Here is a 15,540-nt window from a genome sequence, read left to right as displayed (position 1 = left end):
TTTATTATTTTTTTAAGAGAAAACTAATGCTTATTCTTATGAACAAAAGGAAAACATTTTATCAAACCGAAAAAGTTCGAGAACCCCCATTACTGTATAAGGTTTATAATGACTCAAAGAAAGTGAAGGGCCTAAACCGGATATCCACGTTTGGTTGTGCTCTTATTTTCAGTGGCAGTCCTTTCCACATCCGGTTTTGTGTTTATCTTGTACGCTCTTGACACACAACCACCACGGAGGGTGCACTGAATGCATGAAAGAAACAGCTGAAAACACATGCAGCTACAATCACGTCAACCGCCGCCGCCACCAAGTCATGAGGCCCAAAATTTGGACAAGTAAGCAAGAAAGAAGACATTTTGAGGTTTTGGTGATGATTAAGTTGAGGACGTGACGAGGCGGAACTTCCACGCAGACGGACCGAACGAGCGAGTCGTACCGACGCCGGCTTTGGAGCAAACCCACAGCTGCTTGCCGGGCTTCAAAAAGGCGTTTCCTTGTTTCAAACGTTGTCTCAAAACTTCACCTGTTCACTATTTTGGACGCAGGAAAGAACAATGGTGCCAGATTGGAGAGATGCGGCCAAATTTGGAGTTAAAATAATGGACGCTAAGGTTCTTTCATTTAAATACGCGCGTCACCTCGGTGGTTAAAGCGTGAAGAAGAAAAAAAAGTTGGGTTTTTGTTGTTGTCGCCATGGAGGAGCAGGAGAGGGAGATTTCCTACGCGGACCCCCCGGCGTCGGACAGCGAGGTTGTGGTGGTGGTGAATCCGAGTCGAGTGCGCCCTCCGCTGGGCGTGGTGCTCGCCACGGTGCTGTACTGCGCGGAGCTGCTCAACGCCGCCGTGCTGTGCGGCAGCTACCACCGCACAAATGACGAGCACTGGCTGGGCTTCACCATCGCATTCATGCTCCTGCCGGCTGTGCTCATCCAGATGACCCTCATCTTCATCCACAGGGACGTGGGCCAAGACCGGCCGCTGGTCCTCCTGCTGCACCTGCTGCTCCTGGGGCCCATCATTAGGTAGGTTTGCAAGAACAACAAAAGAAAAAGAAATACATATAGGCAGAGGAGGCAAAATGACTCAAATTCTACACTTCTGTAGAAGTAAAGCTACTTGTGATAAAATAAGTGTCAGCTCTCTTTACAACAAGCAGTAATTTGGCAGATGCTGAACAAGTCTCACTTTAGCTCTCTTTAGGCTAACAAATAGCCTCAGTGTCTCATGGTTATAACCATTTAAACAATGATTGATATGAACATATGTGGAGAAACACATGCATACACTGAGATATTGTTACAAGCGTTTTGAGTTATAAACTTGGTCACGGAACTAAATAAACTTGGATCTCAAGGCACCACTGTAGTGATTGAACTTACTGAGTGGTAGGTGCTCAGGACTGAACACTATTTATATGCACTGAGCAACTACAGTGGATATGAAAAGTCAAAAAGTCTGTTCAAATGCCAGGTTTTTGTTATGTAAATACTAAAGCGAAAAACAAACAACAAAACATTGTCCACTGTTCATGTGACCAGCTAGCTTTTAGCTCTGTCAAATTCACTTTAGCTCAAGAGGCAAGGTCACCCACAAATCTGGACGTCAAAGGATCAGGATGTCATTATCATCGGCCAGTCATCACCAAAATCGTCAAGTGCTTCTCCATTTTCTGCAAGTCCTCTAGGATGTGACGCCTTGTAAAAATACACAGACTGATCTTGATCATTGTTAATAATGTTAGCTGGGCAACTTGACGTCTTAGTAGTTTATGCTGGGTCTCATAGGAGCTCTGTGATGTTGTTGTTTTTTATTTACACAATGTGAAGGTAGCATCGTAACAGGCACTTTGAACTGATTTTGTTTTAATCTTTTACGTTGCATTTTGTGTTTCCTCCGAGTAAACAACCATCCTGTGCCGACCGTAGAGAGAAAAATCGGACGTTTGCACGTAGGTACAGGGGAGGCTTTTGCAAAAGATCAATTCTCTTGGATAAAAGCACACATGACAAATATCTTTCTCTCTGAATCTGTTGCGTCATATTTGTCATTAATGCTCCCTGGTTCATGTTGAGCTGTCTTTGTTTTTGTCCTGTCTCCAATAACTCAATCAATAGATCAATCAAGATCTCAACCATAGTTGACTATACCTCTTTTTACATTACGTTATCATCCGCAGAGGTCGGGGGGAAAAAAGTGACGAGGCTATTTCACAAAGTATAGAGTAGAAAGAAGCATTGGCTAAAATCCATAATCCCAATTCTACAGTTAATGCAAGGTGAAACACCGAATCCAAACAATTTTACGTCCAACCTGAGTGAACTGTTGCGCAAGTGTGCAGGGTTCGGCAACTAGATTACATGAGTGGCAGACAGTCAGCAACTAGTTTTGCCATGATTCAAAATTTGAATCGCAGATGAATAGCTTTGCGACATTGCAGATATAACATCTAATCAAGAATACAAAAAAAAACATAGACAGACAGACAGACAGATAGAGCAGAGAGACAGACAGAGACAGATCGCCAATATGTACCAAAACACTATAAACAGCATATGAATATTCTGCTTTATCATCTCCCATTTCCTCTCTTTTTGGCAATCCACTTCTTCCTTGACAATTCCACCATGTTTTTGTGGTTCAATAAAATATGAAACAGTACAATATTCTTCATGTGTAGCCTTAAAACATGATAGAAGTTTGCAGTTTTGTGTGGTGCTTAACCACTTAGTGTGCAGGCTTGAGCATTTTTTAATGTTTTCGCTATGCTCCACTTTAGTCGGCTTCAGTCGCATCGCTTGGTGCCTTACTAGGAATCCCTGCATGAACAAATGTGCTTTTGACAACTCTTTAACTCGCAGTTCATAGGTCAAATTCCACAATTTGGGGGAAACTGATTGCAAGGCACTGTCACCATTAGTTTTTAATCTTGGGTAAGGGACCTTAAGTAAAAGGCAGTCAGCAGACCGCAGTGACCTACAAGACAATGAAATGACACAATTGAAGATCCACCACCAAGTATGGAGGAGCCTCACCATTGAGGGCTCTTTAAGTGGCCGTTAAAATGTTAGATTGAATCTTAAAATAAAAATGCTGTGAGTGCATGAATGACAGAATGGGAGTGATGTGGCTGAACCCGTGAGGACTAGACAAAAGCCTAGCTACGGCATTCTCACTTATTTAGAGACTTTGTTGAAAGAAGTGAAAAGAAAATTATAAAAGTTATGATGTGAGGAGACGGCCATGAATATTCATGTGTAATCTAGTAATTTCAGAATTAGTTCAAATGGGAATAAATCAAGTCATATTTATGAGCGCAAGAACCGGTTACTGTTTGAAGTATTTGATTTGATAGCATCCACATGGTTGCATGACTTATTGTTACCATATTACGGCCTAGAATTCTTTTTCATTTTAATATTATTTACTGTAATTATGACAGTTCAGGCTACACATGTTGTGGAATGCACTTGTCTCCACAGTGACGTCACAACATATAAGGCATGCTGTTGAAATGAATGGAGGGTGGATTTACCTCCAAAATGCTGATAATTCAATATCTACCATTTTTCACAAAAAAAGTGGGGAGGGCAGTACAGGGAACAGGGGACAAAATACCCACCCCTAAGAAAAAAATATATATGGGGGGAATCAGCATGCAAATCCACAGGTGCTGAAACTGCAGGTATTTAGGGTTGTCAGGCATATCATTAGGTACACAAGAGTTGTGTATTTTTTTTATTTACAAAAATAATAATGATACTATAAGTGGACACTTGCAAATTCTTCTGTTGCGTGCAGATTCACAACCCAGATGGAAATAACAGAAGGCCACACACTGAATAAAATGTCCTCCCACACGATATCTTGGAACCATTGAAGGTGAAGACAATCTGTCGCATGATACTGGTCGACCAACAACCAAGTGAACATTTACTAAATACTTCAATTGAATTCATCAAACTGTCCCCATCATAATGGGTACAAGCAGTGTCTTAACAAACGAATGCAAACTCGTTCACTTCCTTGGTCGTTTAAATATGTCAACTGGAATCCAAACTGCCACCAACACATTTGTATGTCAAGTACTTTTTTTATTTTTTATGGGAAGGCGTGAAAGAGGGTCTGAAATTGAAGCTTGTACATACAGTTACTGTAATGATGAACAAACGGCAATGGCAACCTGGACTTGTCCCCAGCTGACTGCAGGGTCCGCAATGTTATTATGTTGACATAATCAAACGCTTGAAGTTGCTCTAAAATTGTACAACAGACACAGTTGGCCTCTTATCGCACTTTTCAGCATCCACACATGATAGCACACAAGTGTCACAAGTGTAGTTAACTATTGCAAAAGTTATCATCAATAAAACCTTTTTATTTTATTTTTTATCTGCTTTCAGCCTCAATGTGTTGCCATGCCAATTAACTCATTCACTGCCATTGACGGCTATAGACGTCAACATTTTATTTGAACTATTTCTATTAGTTTAACTTTTTTTTCCAATTTTGTTAAGAGTATGAAAACCTAGATTTTTTTATTGTTCATTTAGAACAGATATAAAACTTGCCGCTTTATAAACTCGCAAATTTCCGAGTTTTTTTCTCACTTTAAATATGTAAATTTGCCACTTTAATAAGTGGCAAATTTACTCTCTTTTTTCTCGCAAATTTGCCACTTTATAAAATGTCAAATTTGCGAGTTTTTTTCCGAAAAATATGGTAAAATTTATTTTTGCCGTCAATGGCAGTGAATGAGTTAATCTGCCTCGGGATTTCAGAATCAGTACTGGCTGATATGACTATAAACTATATTAACAATGGGACTTTTCATTTAACCAATCAGATTCACCTTACAGGTGGCCTCAAAAACACACCAGAATTCTACTTTCCTTTGATTGGATGGTCAGAGAAAAAAGGGTTTGACTAGCAAAATAGTACTAGAAATGTTGTGCGATTTTGTTATGTTGTTAGCTAAATATTGATTCTGAATTGTCAAATTTCATTTTGTATAGTATTGAATATTGGTGGTTTATATAATTCCAATGTGATTGTGTAGACGATGAAGTCTGGTAAATCCTGACTGAATGCACAGCCCACGACTGGGTTCTACGCTATTGATTATTTTTTTTTTTGCTTGTTTCAATCCCTTCCCCCAGTAGCAGCGTTTACTGCCTCGCAAGCACACCCACCATTCATCATATTTATTACAGCTTGATCTTGGCCGACCCCTTAAAACAGTCCCCTTCATGCGGCTGATGAGCCTACATTTAAAAAGAGTGATCGGAACAAAATTCTAGAAATAGCCCTGCCCCTTTTATTCTGGCGGTAATCAGCCGTCAAAGAAAGAAAGAAAGAGAAAAGAAAGAAAGATAACCTGTTTGGCAGCTGTGGGCGAGACTGTAGCAATCTCAATTGGTCGTTTCCTGAGCCCTGAGCAACTTTGAAATCATCTTCAATCACAGCTCACCTGTTTTCTGAAGCTGAGCCGTGATTGGTTGTTACCTGAGCCCTGATTCAGTCGACAGCAAGTGACAAAATGGCCGCCCACTGTGATGGATAAAAATGGCTAGATTTTGCTGCTTAACTCATATTCCTCTTACACAATATTAACCAGAACACCATATTTAGACCAGTGGAGCTGCCTAGAACATATTAGTTTAGAAAAAATTGGGGGGTTGACTTTCCCTTTAAACAAAAACTAAATCCAAGATTTTAAAACGCCCATCAACTTGAGTTGTAGAGCAAAGAACTAGAAGCAGCTGTAATCTTTTATGTGCTTTACGCTTCCAAGCACTTGCCTCGCATCAATGACTTAAATGGACAATGAGCACGTGACCACCTTTGAATATCACAGTGAGCGGTATGTCGATGAAACAAAGGCTAGAAAGAGCACACACACACACAAGTTTGTTTTACTATCTTTGTGGGGCCATCTCATTGACATAATGCATTTCATAGCCCCTAACCCCAACCATCAAAAATGATTGCCTACCCCTATTCCTTACCCTAACCTTAACTCCAAAACCAAGTCTTGACCCTCAAAAAAAGGCCTAAACTTGTGGGGCCCCACATGGACGGGTAGGCCCCACAACTGTGTGAAATCCCGAAATGTTGGCCCCACTATGTAACAAAAACAAGCCCACACACACACTGGTGCACATTCCGCTTCCTCTGCTTTATCTCAAGCCGATGTAAACACATTGCCTCTGCTGCCTGTTGGCTTCCTGTGCTATACGCGGGATGATTTAATAGCTGAGCTCATGGCCGCGCAGTAAAACCTCCTCTGCAGTCTGGAGTTCGAAACTCAGATGACAAATTAGAAAATGAACTAAAAATGAGGTAAAAATTAAAACAAATTGAGGACACTTTTATAGTGACAAATCGCATCAGGTAGCATAGCATATCATACACGCACGTTCTGCAGTGTTAGAATATGTCGCTATAAGTGTCTCTATTTGTCCGCAGGTTTGGGCAAAGTCCGGGTCCAATATCTTTTCCTGAATTCTGCAAAGCATAACAGGATGTCATGCACTATCTGTGGTCACTTGACACCAGGGTAGCTTCTGTTTCTAATATCATTTCTCCTTCTTCATGAGTTCAACAAAGCAAATCAGTAATTGCATGGATTGTCCACATGGTCACTAAAAGCCAACATTTGGCAGCAGATGTTTGTGAATTCCAGGTCGAAGTGACTTTATATTGCATATCATGCACAGCGTCATCGTAAAATTGGATGACGTACCTTTTAAAGAATAGTTTTTTTTCTAGGGATAGACCGATTATCTGTGACGATATTTAGCATTTTGACAACTACCGGCATCAGCCTTTTAAACTGATAAAAAGCTGGTAACTCACTGAGCGGCTTGCGAACGTAGCAAATTTAGGGTTTTCATCAGGATTTGTAAGATGTTCACAGACAGTTTTTACTTGTCATTTTGAACCAATTGAGACCATTTTTCACTGTCTGCGAAGATCTTTTGAAACCTTTTACAAACAGATGAAAACCCCAAATTTGCTACATTCACATGCATTTGCCGCTCAGTGAGATACCTTTCATTTATTTACATTTTTAATTTATAAAATGATGCTGACACTGGGAACTCCCTACACTTTTTAGTTTAAATAAAAAAATAAAAGAAATTATGTTGAAATTTTAGAAAACTTTATTTACAGCACAAACCTTTGGGGAACTATTTACTTTATCTTAGTTTTTAATTTAGCTTAACATGCTGATGACCCTGGAATCTCCCTGCAATTTTTTAAGTTTAAAATGAAAAGAAAAAGTTAGTTTTTTCCATTTTATCGCTAATATTTTGTCTTTTACAGCAAATGAATATCAGCTTGAAATATCGGTTATTGGTCTCCTTGACTACTAATAACTGATATCGGCCTTGAAAAAATGGTATCGGTATCACTAGTTTTTTTCATCAGTCAGCAAAGTTGTCTATCTTGCCCCAACTCGTCTCGTCCAAATTACTGTGTCTCACCCGACTCGTCCCAACACGCGCGCCTTCTTGTGGTTGCTGGCTGCCCTCCCACCCCACAGACCTGAACGTATACATTGTCTTGCCCGAGGCCTAATCGCAGGCGGTCCCAAACAGGATGATCTTGCTGAAGAGATGTCGAAAGAATTTCCTGAGAGAGAATGGTGACACAAAGTTGCTCTGTGTTCTCACTTTAAATGGATGCATCCAAAAAAAGGAAGTCACCATATTGATTGATTGGCTAATGTATTTATCAATATAGCCCAGCTGGCTCCCAAGAGTTTGAGTGCACACTTGGCCAGAGCACACAAATGCTGGTATCAGCCTGCGAGGGCCGGCGAGAGTGGTGATAAGCGTTTGCTGACTGCCAGTTGCCAACATTTGGGTCAAGGACCCGTGTGTCACGTCAACACTGCAAAATTAGCAGCCGGTTGGTCAGCAGCCGTGCAAAACATTCCAGCACCGTGACGTGAGACGACGTGATGCATTCGATCCTTACTTCAGAGTTGTGTTTTGACGAATAACTTTCTACCCAGAAGCCTCTCGGAAGGCTGAGAACTTTCCTCCCAGCATATGAACAGAGTACTGTTTGTCCTGCAACTTAACACAGAGCGCATTCACCTTGAAGAAAGTTTACAGGACCGCACCCTTGACAGTTTCTGTTCAGCCTGGCGGCCCTCAGGGAAGTGTTTGCTTTTCTCAGGCTGCCCTCTGGTGGAACCTCAGGTGTTTGTTTTTTTTGATTTGTTCAATATTCTTAAACCCGCCCATGTTTAGTTTCCATAGGCAGGGTAAACACCTTTAGGATCTTTTAGCCATAATGTCAATCCAATTAATATAAAATGAATTAAAAAATATATATATACTGATTATAATCTTCCAAGGGGAAATTGACATTGTGCTTTAAAATGTATGGACGAGATTACAAACTACAAAATCTGAATCAACATGAAGCCTAGAAAAGCACAAAGCATCAGTGGTTACCATGAAAATAACTTTTGTGAGTCCTCTCTGTGAGAAGAGCTGTGCTGCCTTGAGATGAGAGTTAAATTCCTTCAACCCATTTTCATTGAAGCAACACCCATCGCTCCCGGCTGTTTTACTAGATTTTGACTGATTTTGCAAGGCCCACAGAGTATTGTGTTCCATTGATATAAAAAGATGCAACTTACCAAAAGAAATATTAGAGCCTCTTCTTTCATCAGGAAAAAAAAGTAAATTTCTATCTGCTTTTGTTTTGCAACAATTAGCGTTAGAATATAGCTAAATTTCATCATTGTTCACAAATCTTTTTAAAACAGTGTGGAAAAGAGCTTGTTGCAACATGGCCCTGGTTCATCTTTTATACTCTGCTGCCCCCTGCTTGGCGTTTTTGTAATAACTGTCATTGCTTCAATCATTCTCTTCAGTTCAGAGGCTGCATCAAAGCCTTCTGTTTGCTCTAGCATAAAAAACGGATAAATACGTCTTTGGGACTCTGGTAATATTTAAAATAGAACTTTTTGGGGAGCAAATGAGTTAATCTTGTATATATAAGATATTCATTATATTGAGAAAAAATAGCACTACATAATATTGTATATTATGAACATTTGCAGTAAATACAGCGCTTAGAGATTTTTATTTTATTTTTATTTTTTAAAGCCGTTTTTGTCACACTATGTCAGATGAATGGCCCCTGTGCTGCTCTTTCTGGTGTGCACTATAAGACAGACACATTGATAAACAGTATTGTCCATTGAGAAGTCTCAATTCCTCCTCACTCATCAGTCACTAATATTAGTCGTTTTTCACAGAGGATGAATTATATATGACTGCGAGTAAAATGTATTGTTTGCTTACATGAGTTGCTGCAATGTTGTTGTTCAATCAGTTGCATATATATACTGCAGCACTAAGTTTTAAATACACAAAGTGCAGTTCACTGTATATTTTACTGGTAGTGGCATGAAGCCTCTTTGTATTAAATTGTTCACTGTTTTCCAACGCGCTGCTTAAGTGAAGTGAGTTCAGTTTACTGCCACCACACAGCGCTCGTATCTCAGAACTGGGCCTGCAGGTCAAAATAAAGTTTGGCTGAATGAAACTGGCTCGTTGCTTGAGAAACTTGTAAGTCGAGTCACTCCTGTCTGAAGACACCACTTGTATATAAAATGCACTTACTTCCATCCACTCCTTTTAACATTCAGGTAAAAATAGAAACAAAAGAAAGGTCAAAGAAACCTGACATTTATTGCGCTGATCCTGTTTGCATTCCCTATATGGTCACAATCCTTTCAGATAAAATTATTTATTAATGTGTTTGTAAAAATGTAGTGTTCACACCATGGGGTTGATTCTTTTTTATTTTATTTTTTTTATTTTATTTTTTTACAAGTCTTCACATTTGTAATAATTACTTTCGTATATTATCATCATCGTTTATAATTGTGAGGCTTTCATAAATAATACAAATTGCAAGTAAGGCTACACTGCCCTCTGCTGTTGTAAAAAAGTACTCCATGCTTACATTTGCTTGTCTCGCAGGTGTTTTGATGCCCTGATGGCGTACTTTAAAGCCGGCAGGAAGGAAGAGCCCTACGTGACCATAACTAGGAAGATTTACTTGAAGAGGGGCGAGGGCACGCGCACAGAGTGCGAAGTCAGCCGCTCGGAGCGCATCCTGGCCACGCACAGGAACGCCTTCAAGCGCACCACCGTCATCCAGGCCTTCCTGGGCTCCACTCCGCAACTCACGCTCCAGCTGTATGCAACCATCCAGGAGAAGTACATCCTCCCCATCCGATGTAAGCCAAATCAAATCCTTTTGTATAGTAATAACAGAGTACAGCGTGGGTGGAAGATCAAGTTTATCCTCATGCATGAAGGAGGAAGTCGGTGCCAATTAACTATGTCAACACTAAGTTGTTGTGAAAGCTTGGTATTTTCTTATGAATACACAATAGACGTAACGCACTGTAAACTGGTAGCACTTGGTCAGCAGTTTTCTATTGTTAACTAAGTTGTTGTGAAAGCGTGACTTGTGGATCAATTGTTGTTTACATATGACAAAGATCTTCCCACCATGGACACAATGTGACGACATCCGTTTGTCACTGACTGACGGCCAGCTTGTGGTGGCATATACAGTATAACCACTAGAGGGAGCCTCAGATGGTCTAGGTCGGAGGGAGCCGCCATTTTTAACCGGGAGTCCCCTGTGATGTTTTCCATTCACTCTGACGTGCAGTTTGATATGTGGGTCATTTTTATAATTGGTGGTTTTGTTTCTTAACTTATTAAATATAAAGGTAAGATTAAATGAGTGTTTAAATTAAAAAAAAAAAAACATTAGGAAAAAAAACATTAGAATTAATAATAAACTTGGCCTTGTATTAAAATAATATTGTTGAACAGACTTGATTGAAGCATAATTCAAATAAAAATTTTTAGGCTTATCTATTTTGGACTCCTATTTTTGTATCCGACAGTGGAGGATCGCGTCTGTGCCTCACCAGTCATGAACGTCACCACAGCACACAGGTGCGGCACTTACTTAACTCTAGTAGATGACACACCCGACGATTAACTCCGGCACGGCTAATTAGGCGACTTTTTGAGTATGTGTGGTAACTTTGCTGAGCTAAGATGAAAATGATCTGGTTAAAAGTACGTTTAAGATGAGTATCATTGGTATGGTGAATTTAAGTGGTTGTTTCTTCCTCACAGTTCTGAGATGCAGGGTTCAAACAAACAAAATATCAGCACATACTTAAAAACGTTGTGGTTAGGTTCATTGATGACTCCAAATTACAGGTGGGCAAAATATGGTCACATTATTTTTGCACAATTCCCCCCCCGCCTAAAATTGGTTAAAGAAAATAAATAAATAATCACATAAAAGTATTAGCAAAGTAAAACATTTTACTTTTACATTTATCATTGTTTTTTGTTTTATTACATGTTTAGTTAACTGATTTATTCTAATTTAAAAAATACAATTGAAAATGAGCATGTATTGGCTGCTGACCAGTGCAGTTACCCGCGAGATGAGGACAAGCGGTCTAGAAAATGGATGACTTATCAGAATATGGAGGCGCCTAAAATGAGTGCACAGTGGATATAAAAAGTCTACACACCCATGTTCAAATGCCAGGATTGTGTGATATAAAAACTGAGTCCAAGATACTTTTTTTGGAAACTCTCTCTACCCTTATTAACTTAACCTATAATCAGCACATCTCTATTGGAAAAAAAAAATACAACTGAGATAAAGTAGTTGCAAAAGTGTGCACACTGTCTTATAATGTTCAGAATTAACATAATCATATTGAAACTCAAGTTAAATGAGTTTACACTTGTGCTTCTGATTTAACCCAATTAAAGCTCAGATATTCTTGGAGGCTTTTTCTGACATTTTTGCTTCAACATTGATTTCGTCGGACAATGATCCATTTTTACAAATGCGCTTGGGCGGTCAGTACTTGCCAGAAATTGCTGCAGTTGTGTTATTTTTGCGTTCGCCCTCTTGGCAGCCTCTGACCAATTTTCCTTTGCACTCATCTACATATCCACTATGATGCGTGTGACAAACAAAACTGATGATGTTGTGTTTTTTTTTTGCAGTGACGCTGATGATCATCACCAATATCTCCATCATCTACGGGGCCCTGGTGTGCAGCGTCCTGGCCATCCAGATCCGCTATGATGACTACAAAGTGCGCTTCCGCCCGCCGGCCTACCTGTGCATGATCCTGTGGCGAGGCCTGGAGATCACCACGCGCATCACCGCCCTGGTCCTCATGAGCACGGCGCTCACCCACTGGGTGATCCTGGTGGGCATGGCCAACCTGGTCTTCTTCTTCTTCCTGCCCTGGGCCGAGTTCTGGGCCAAGAAGGGCTCGCTGGCCAAGGACGTGGAGAAGAACTTCTCCAAGCTGGGCACGGTGGTGGTGCTGTGCTTGTTCACGCTGCTCTACGCGTGCATCAACGTCTTCTGCTGGTCGGCCGTGCAGCTGGACCTCAGCCACGCCGAGCTCATCGAGCGCAAGCAGCGCTGGGGCCGGCTGGCTATGTACTACAGCGCTCGCTTCGTGGAGAACCTGCTCCTCATCACACTGTGGTACTTCTTCAAGTCGGACTTCTTCGAGTACGTGTGCGCACCGCTGCTCGCCGTCCAGCTACTCATCGGATACAGCCTGGCCGTGCTCTTCATGCTGCTCTTCTATCAGTTCTTCCACCCGTGCCGCAGCCTCTTCCGGCACAACGTCCACGACTGCCTGCGTTGCGTCTGCTGCCGGCGAGGAGCGGGGCGAGCGAGGAAGATGGCCCCGTCCTACTCCACCGCCGCCACCATGGTGCTGATTCCCGACGAGCCTCACCAGCTGCTGGGTCCGCAAAACCTCAACAGCGACGCCGATCTGCAAGAGACGACCATTCTGGACGACATCACCGAGTATGCCTGAGATCGCAGTAGTAGGAACACCCGCGCCAACCATCAGAAATGAGCCAATTTCACTTAAATGCTCTGAAAATTATTTATTTACCACAAATGGTATCTTATGCTGTTGACATAAAATGACAGGTGGAACAATCCAACGATTTTTACATACAGTGGTGCATTGAGATAAGAGTTTAAGTTGGTCTGTGACGACACTCGTAACTCAAATCACGAATAGGCCTTTATCAAATCATCTTTTCCCCATTGAAATGCATAGAAGTGCCATTAATTCATTACAGCCTCTCCAAAAAAGACCACTACTTTAATTGCACTCTATATAAAAGATAAAATAAAATTTGAGCTTTTGTCACACGTAACATTTGAAATTATGTCTAAATTTATTGCTGCACCATTTGTGTTTCATTATCAGTGTCTTGCTAGTTATGCCTTTTACCATTATGTGTTAGCATTAGCATTAAGCTAACTACACTAAAGGCTAAACTGTGTTTTAAATACATAATGTGTAATATTCGCTTTGACAGTCAAGTTCAACTGCGAGCGGCGTTAATTAAACAGCTTGAAAGTCCTTTTTAAAAATTGTGCAATATTTGCCAAACTGCTGCAGTCAAAGCAAAAAAAAAAAAGAAGTCCTATTGACATCTCATATGTTGAATAAACTGTAAATTGGGGCGCTCGTAAATCAAGGCACCATGATTCTTGTTGTTTTAGTCAGCATTAGGCTAACATTTAAGCAATATTTAACATATTACATATGATTTATTCCAATAAATTTCCTGTAAGTCCCATGAAAGGTTTTCAATTTAGAAAATTGCTGGAAACTATTATGTTCAATACACTTAAATATAATTTCAAACTCATCCTATGCTAAAACACAGAGCTAACTGATGATTTGATTTAGAAAAAAATGCATCAAAATATGTCGGTGGACAATATGCTGTCTGGACGGGAATTCATATTTAATATTTTGTCTGTCACTTTTAAGTTGCGAGGATAGATGGATGATAAAAGACATTAATAAGAAGAAGAAAATGTATATTATTTGTAGTAGACAGCAATTTTCAGAACATTTAAGTGAAATTGGATAATTTCTCACAATATTCTAATGTGCCTTGGCACAGTGGTTGGGATTATCACTGAATCAAAAAAATAGAGAACAATGCTCAGTTGTGAAAGTGGTATTAATGTAACAAATATGCTTACTGAGAGCTGTTTCTAATATTTTGAACCAAAACGACCACCATGATCACCCTGTGACTGTCATTTTGTTTGACTTGATCATAGAAGGAAATCAAAATTTTTTATTTTTTTTAATAGACTCATATGACATATGACTGCACCTTAAATGATGTGTTCTGGATGCAAATCCCATTTCGATGCATTGTTTTTAAATACACTGATATCACTAAAATATCAAATGATGGTGTAGTGGTAGCAGTGGGTTCAGTTGGGTGAAGGAAGGTTTGAATCCTTGCTTTTTGTTTTTTAATGTGGCGTGTGATTAACTGACTGCCAGTCGCCTCATTCAAATGTTTTAACCCTCTTTGTGTAACCACCAAAATACTAGAAACTGCTCTGAGTGATGCAGCGCAGGAGACTGCGATGCCAATATTGTTACTTTTAAATCTCTCGTCATCAAAACTGAGCATTTTTATCGTTGCAACTTTTTACTGTGCGGATCGTGCAGGTGTGCCTACAAACACAATTATTGTTGATCAGAGAACTATTTGGATTGGCTTCCCCCCCTCTAGTTGATTTTGCACCTCCTTAAGAATGTAGTCTATGCAGGACAAAGAAACCCTTGAGAGTGGACCCGCGACCAAAGCAGGTGTGCGAGGGAAGCAAGCCACCCAAAAAAAAAGTGCATCTGAGTCGCTTTGCACAACCTCGCGTCTTTTCAAAAGAGGGCAAATTCTGCGGAATGAGTCTTCCTCGTCTGCTTGTCGAACTGCTTGGACCGGCTGCGACGGAGGCCTCGCCTTGTTGAAACTGGTTTATGGTTTGGGCAAAAGAGGCGACAAGAAGATCTGTGGGAAACAAATGTAGTTGAGTTGGACTTAAACAAGCAAAAACAATCATGATTGATGGACTAAAGCAGGAAAACACACTTTTTTGCAAAAAATCTGCGATATTTGGTTTTGGGATGCAAATGTTTATATTCATATCTCAGAGGCACAACAATTGAAAGTAGACGGTACCTCACCATGGCAGGAAGAAGTGAACATAATTGAAAATCAATTAAACACTTTTGTGCTTACAGTTTACCTGTGAAGATTTTTGAGTGTTTCACTAAAATCGTAAAATTTCACCCCTGAAAGCCAAATATCATTAACATTTTGTAAGTAGTGGGGATTGAATGTCAATCAGGTCGAAAAGATCATTAAAAAAAAAAAAAAAAAGTTAATATGAACTTTCTGTAATGACATGTCCACTTGTCCCGATGGAGAACAAAGTTAACATTCAATTTCTGCCACCGAACCACTTTACTGATAAATGTTCACATATTGTTTTTGCGTCCAGTGCCTTGACTACTTCATTGTTGACTTGAAACTTTAATAAAAAAAATAAATAAACCATCTCTATTTAAAAGCAAGTTGCTTGGTGTATAGAATCCTG

At 40.1% G+C, this 15,540-nt stretch overlaps 1 protein-coding gene across 2 annotated transcripts; it reads left to right on the top strand.

The window, feature by feature from the left end:
* The first annotated feature begins 206 nt into the window (after nucleotides 1-206).
* Nucleotides 207-15,517, top strand: xkrx (XK related X-linked). Of its 2 annotated transcripts, XM_077577188.1 has the most exons (4): nucleotides 214-338; nucleotides 960-1,025; nucleotides 10,014-10,273; nucleotides 12,093-15,517. In XM_077577188.1, exons 1-4 carry the CDS (start codon nucleotides 277-279, stop codon nucleotides 12,929-12,931), a joined length of 1,227 nt encoding a protein of 408 aa, XP_077433314.1. In that variant the 5' UTR covers nucleotides 214-276; the 3' UTR covers nucleotides 12,932-15,517. The 2 variants fall into 2 exon arrangements, with proteins under 2 accessions (XP_077433312.1, XP_077433314.1); XM_077577186.1 differs by having other exon boundaries at nucleotides 207-1,025.
* The last annotated feature ends 23 nt before the right edge of the window (nucleotides 15,518-15,540 follow it).

This window comes from Vanacampus margaritifer, chromosome 10, assembly GCF_051991255.1.
Source record: "Vanacampus margaritifer isolate UIUO_Vmar chromosome 10, RoL_Vmar_1.0, whole genome shotgun sequence".
Classification (NCBI taxonomy): Eukaryota; Metazoa; Chordata; class Actinopteri; order Syngnathiformes; family Syngnathidae; genus Vanacampus; species Vanacampus margaritifer.
Note: the sequence above shows the minus strand (reverse complement) of the source record. Positions and strands in the feature narration are given on the sequence as shown.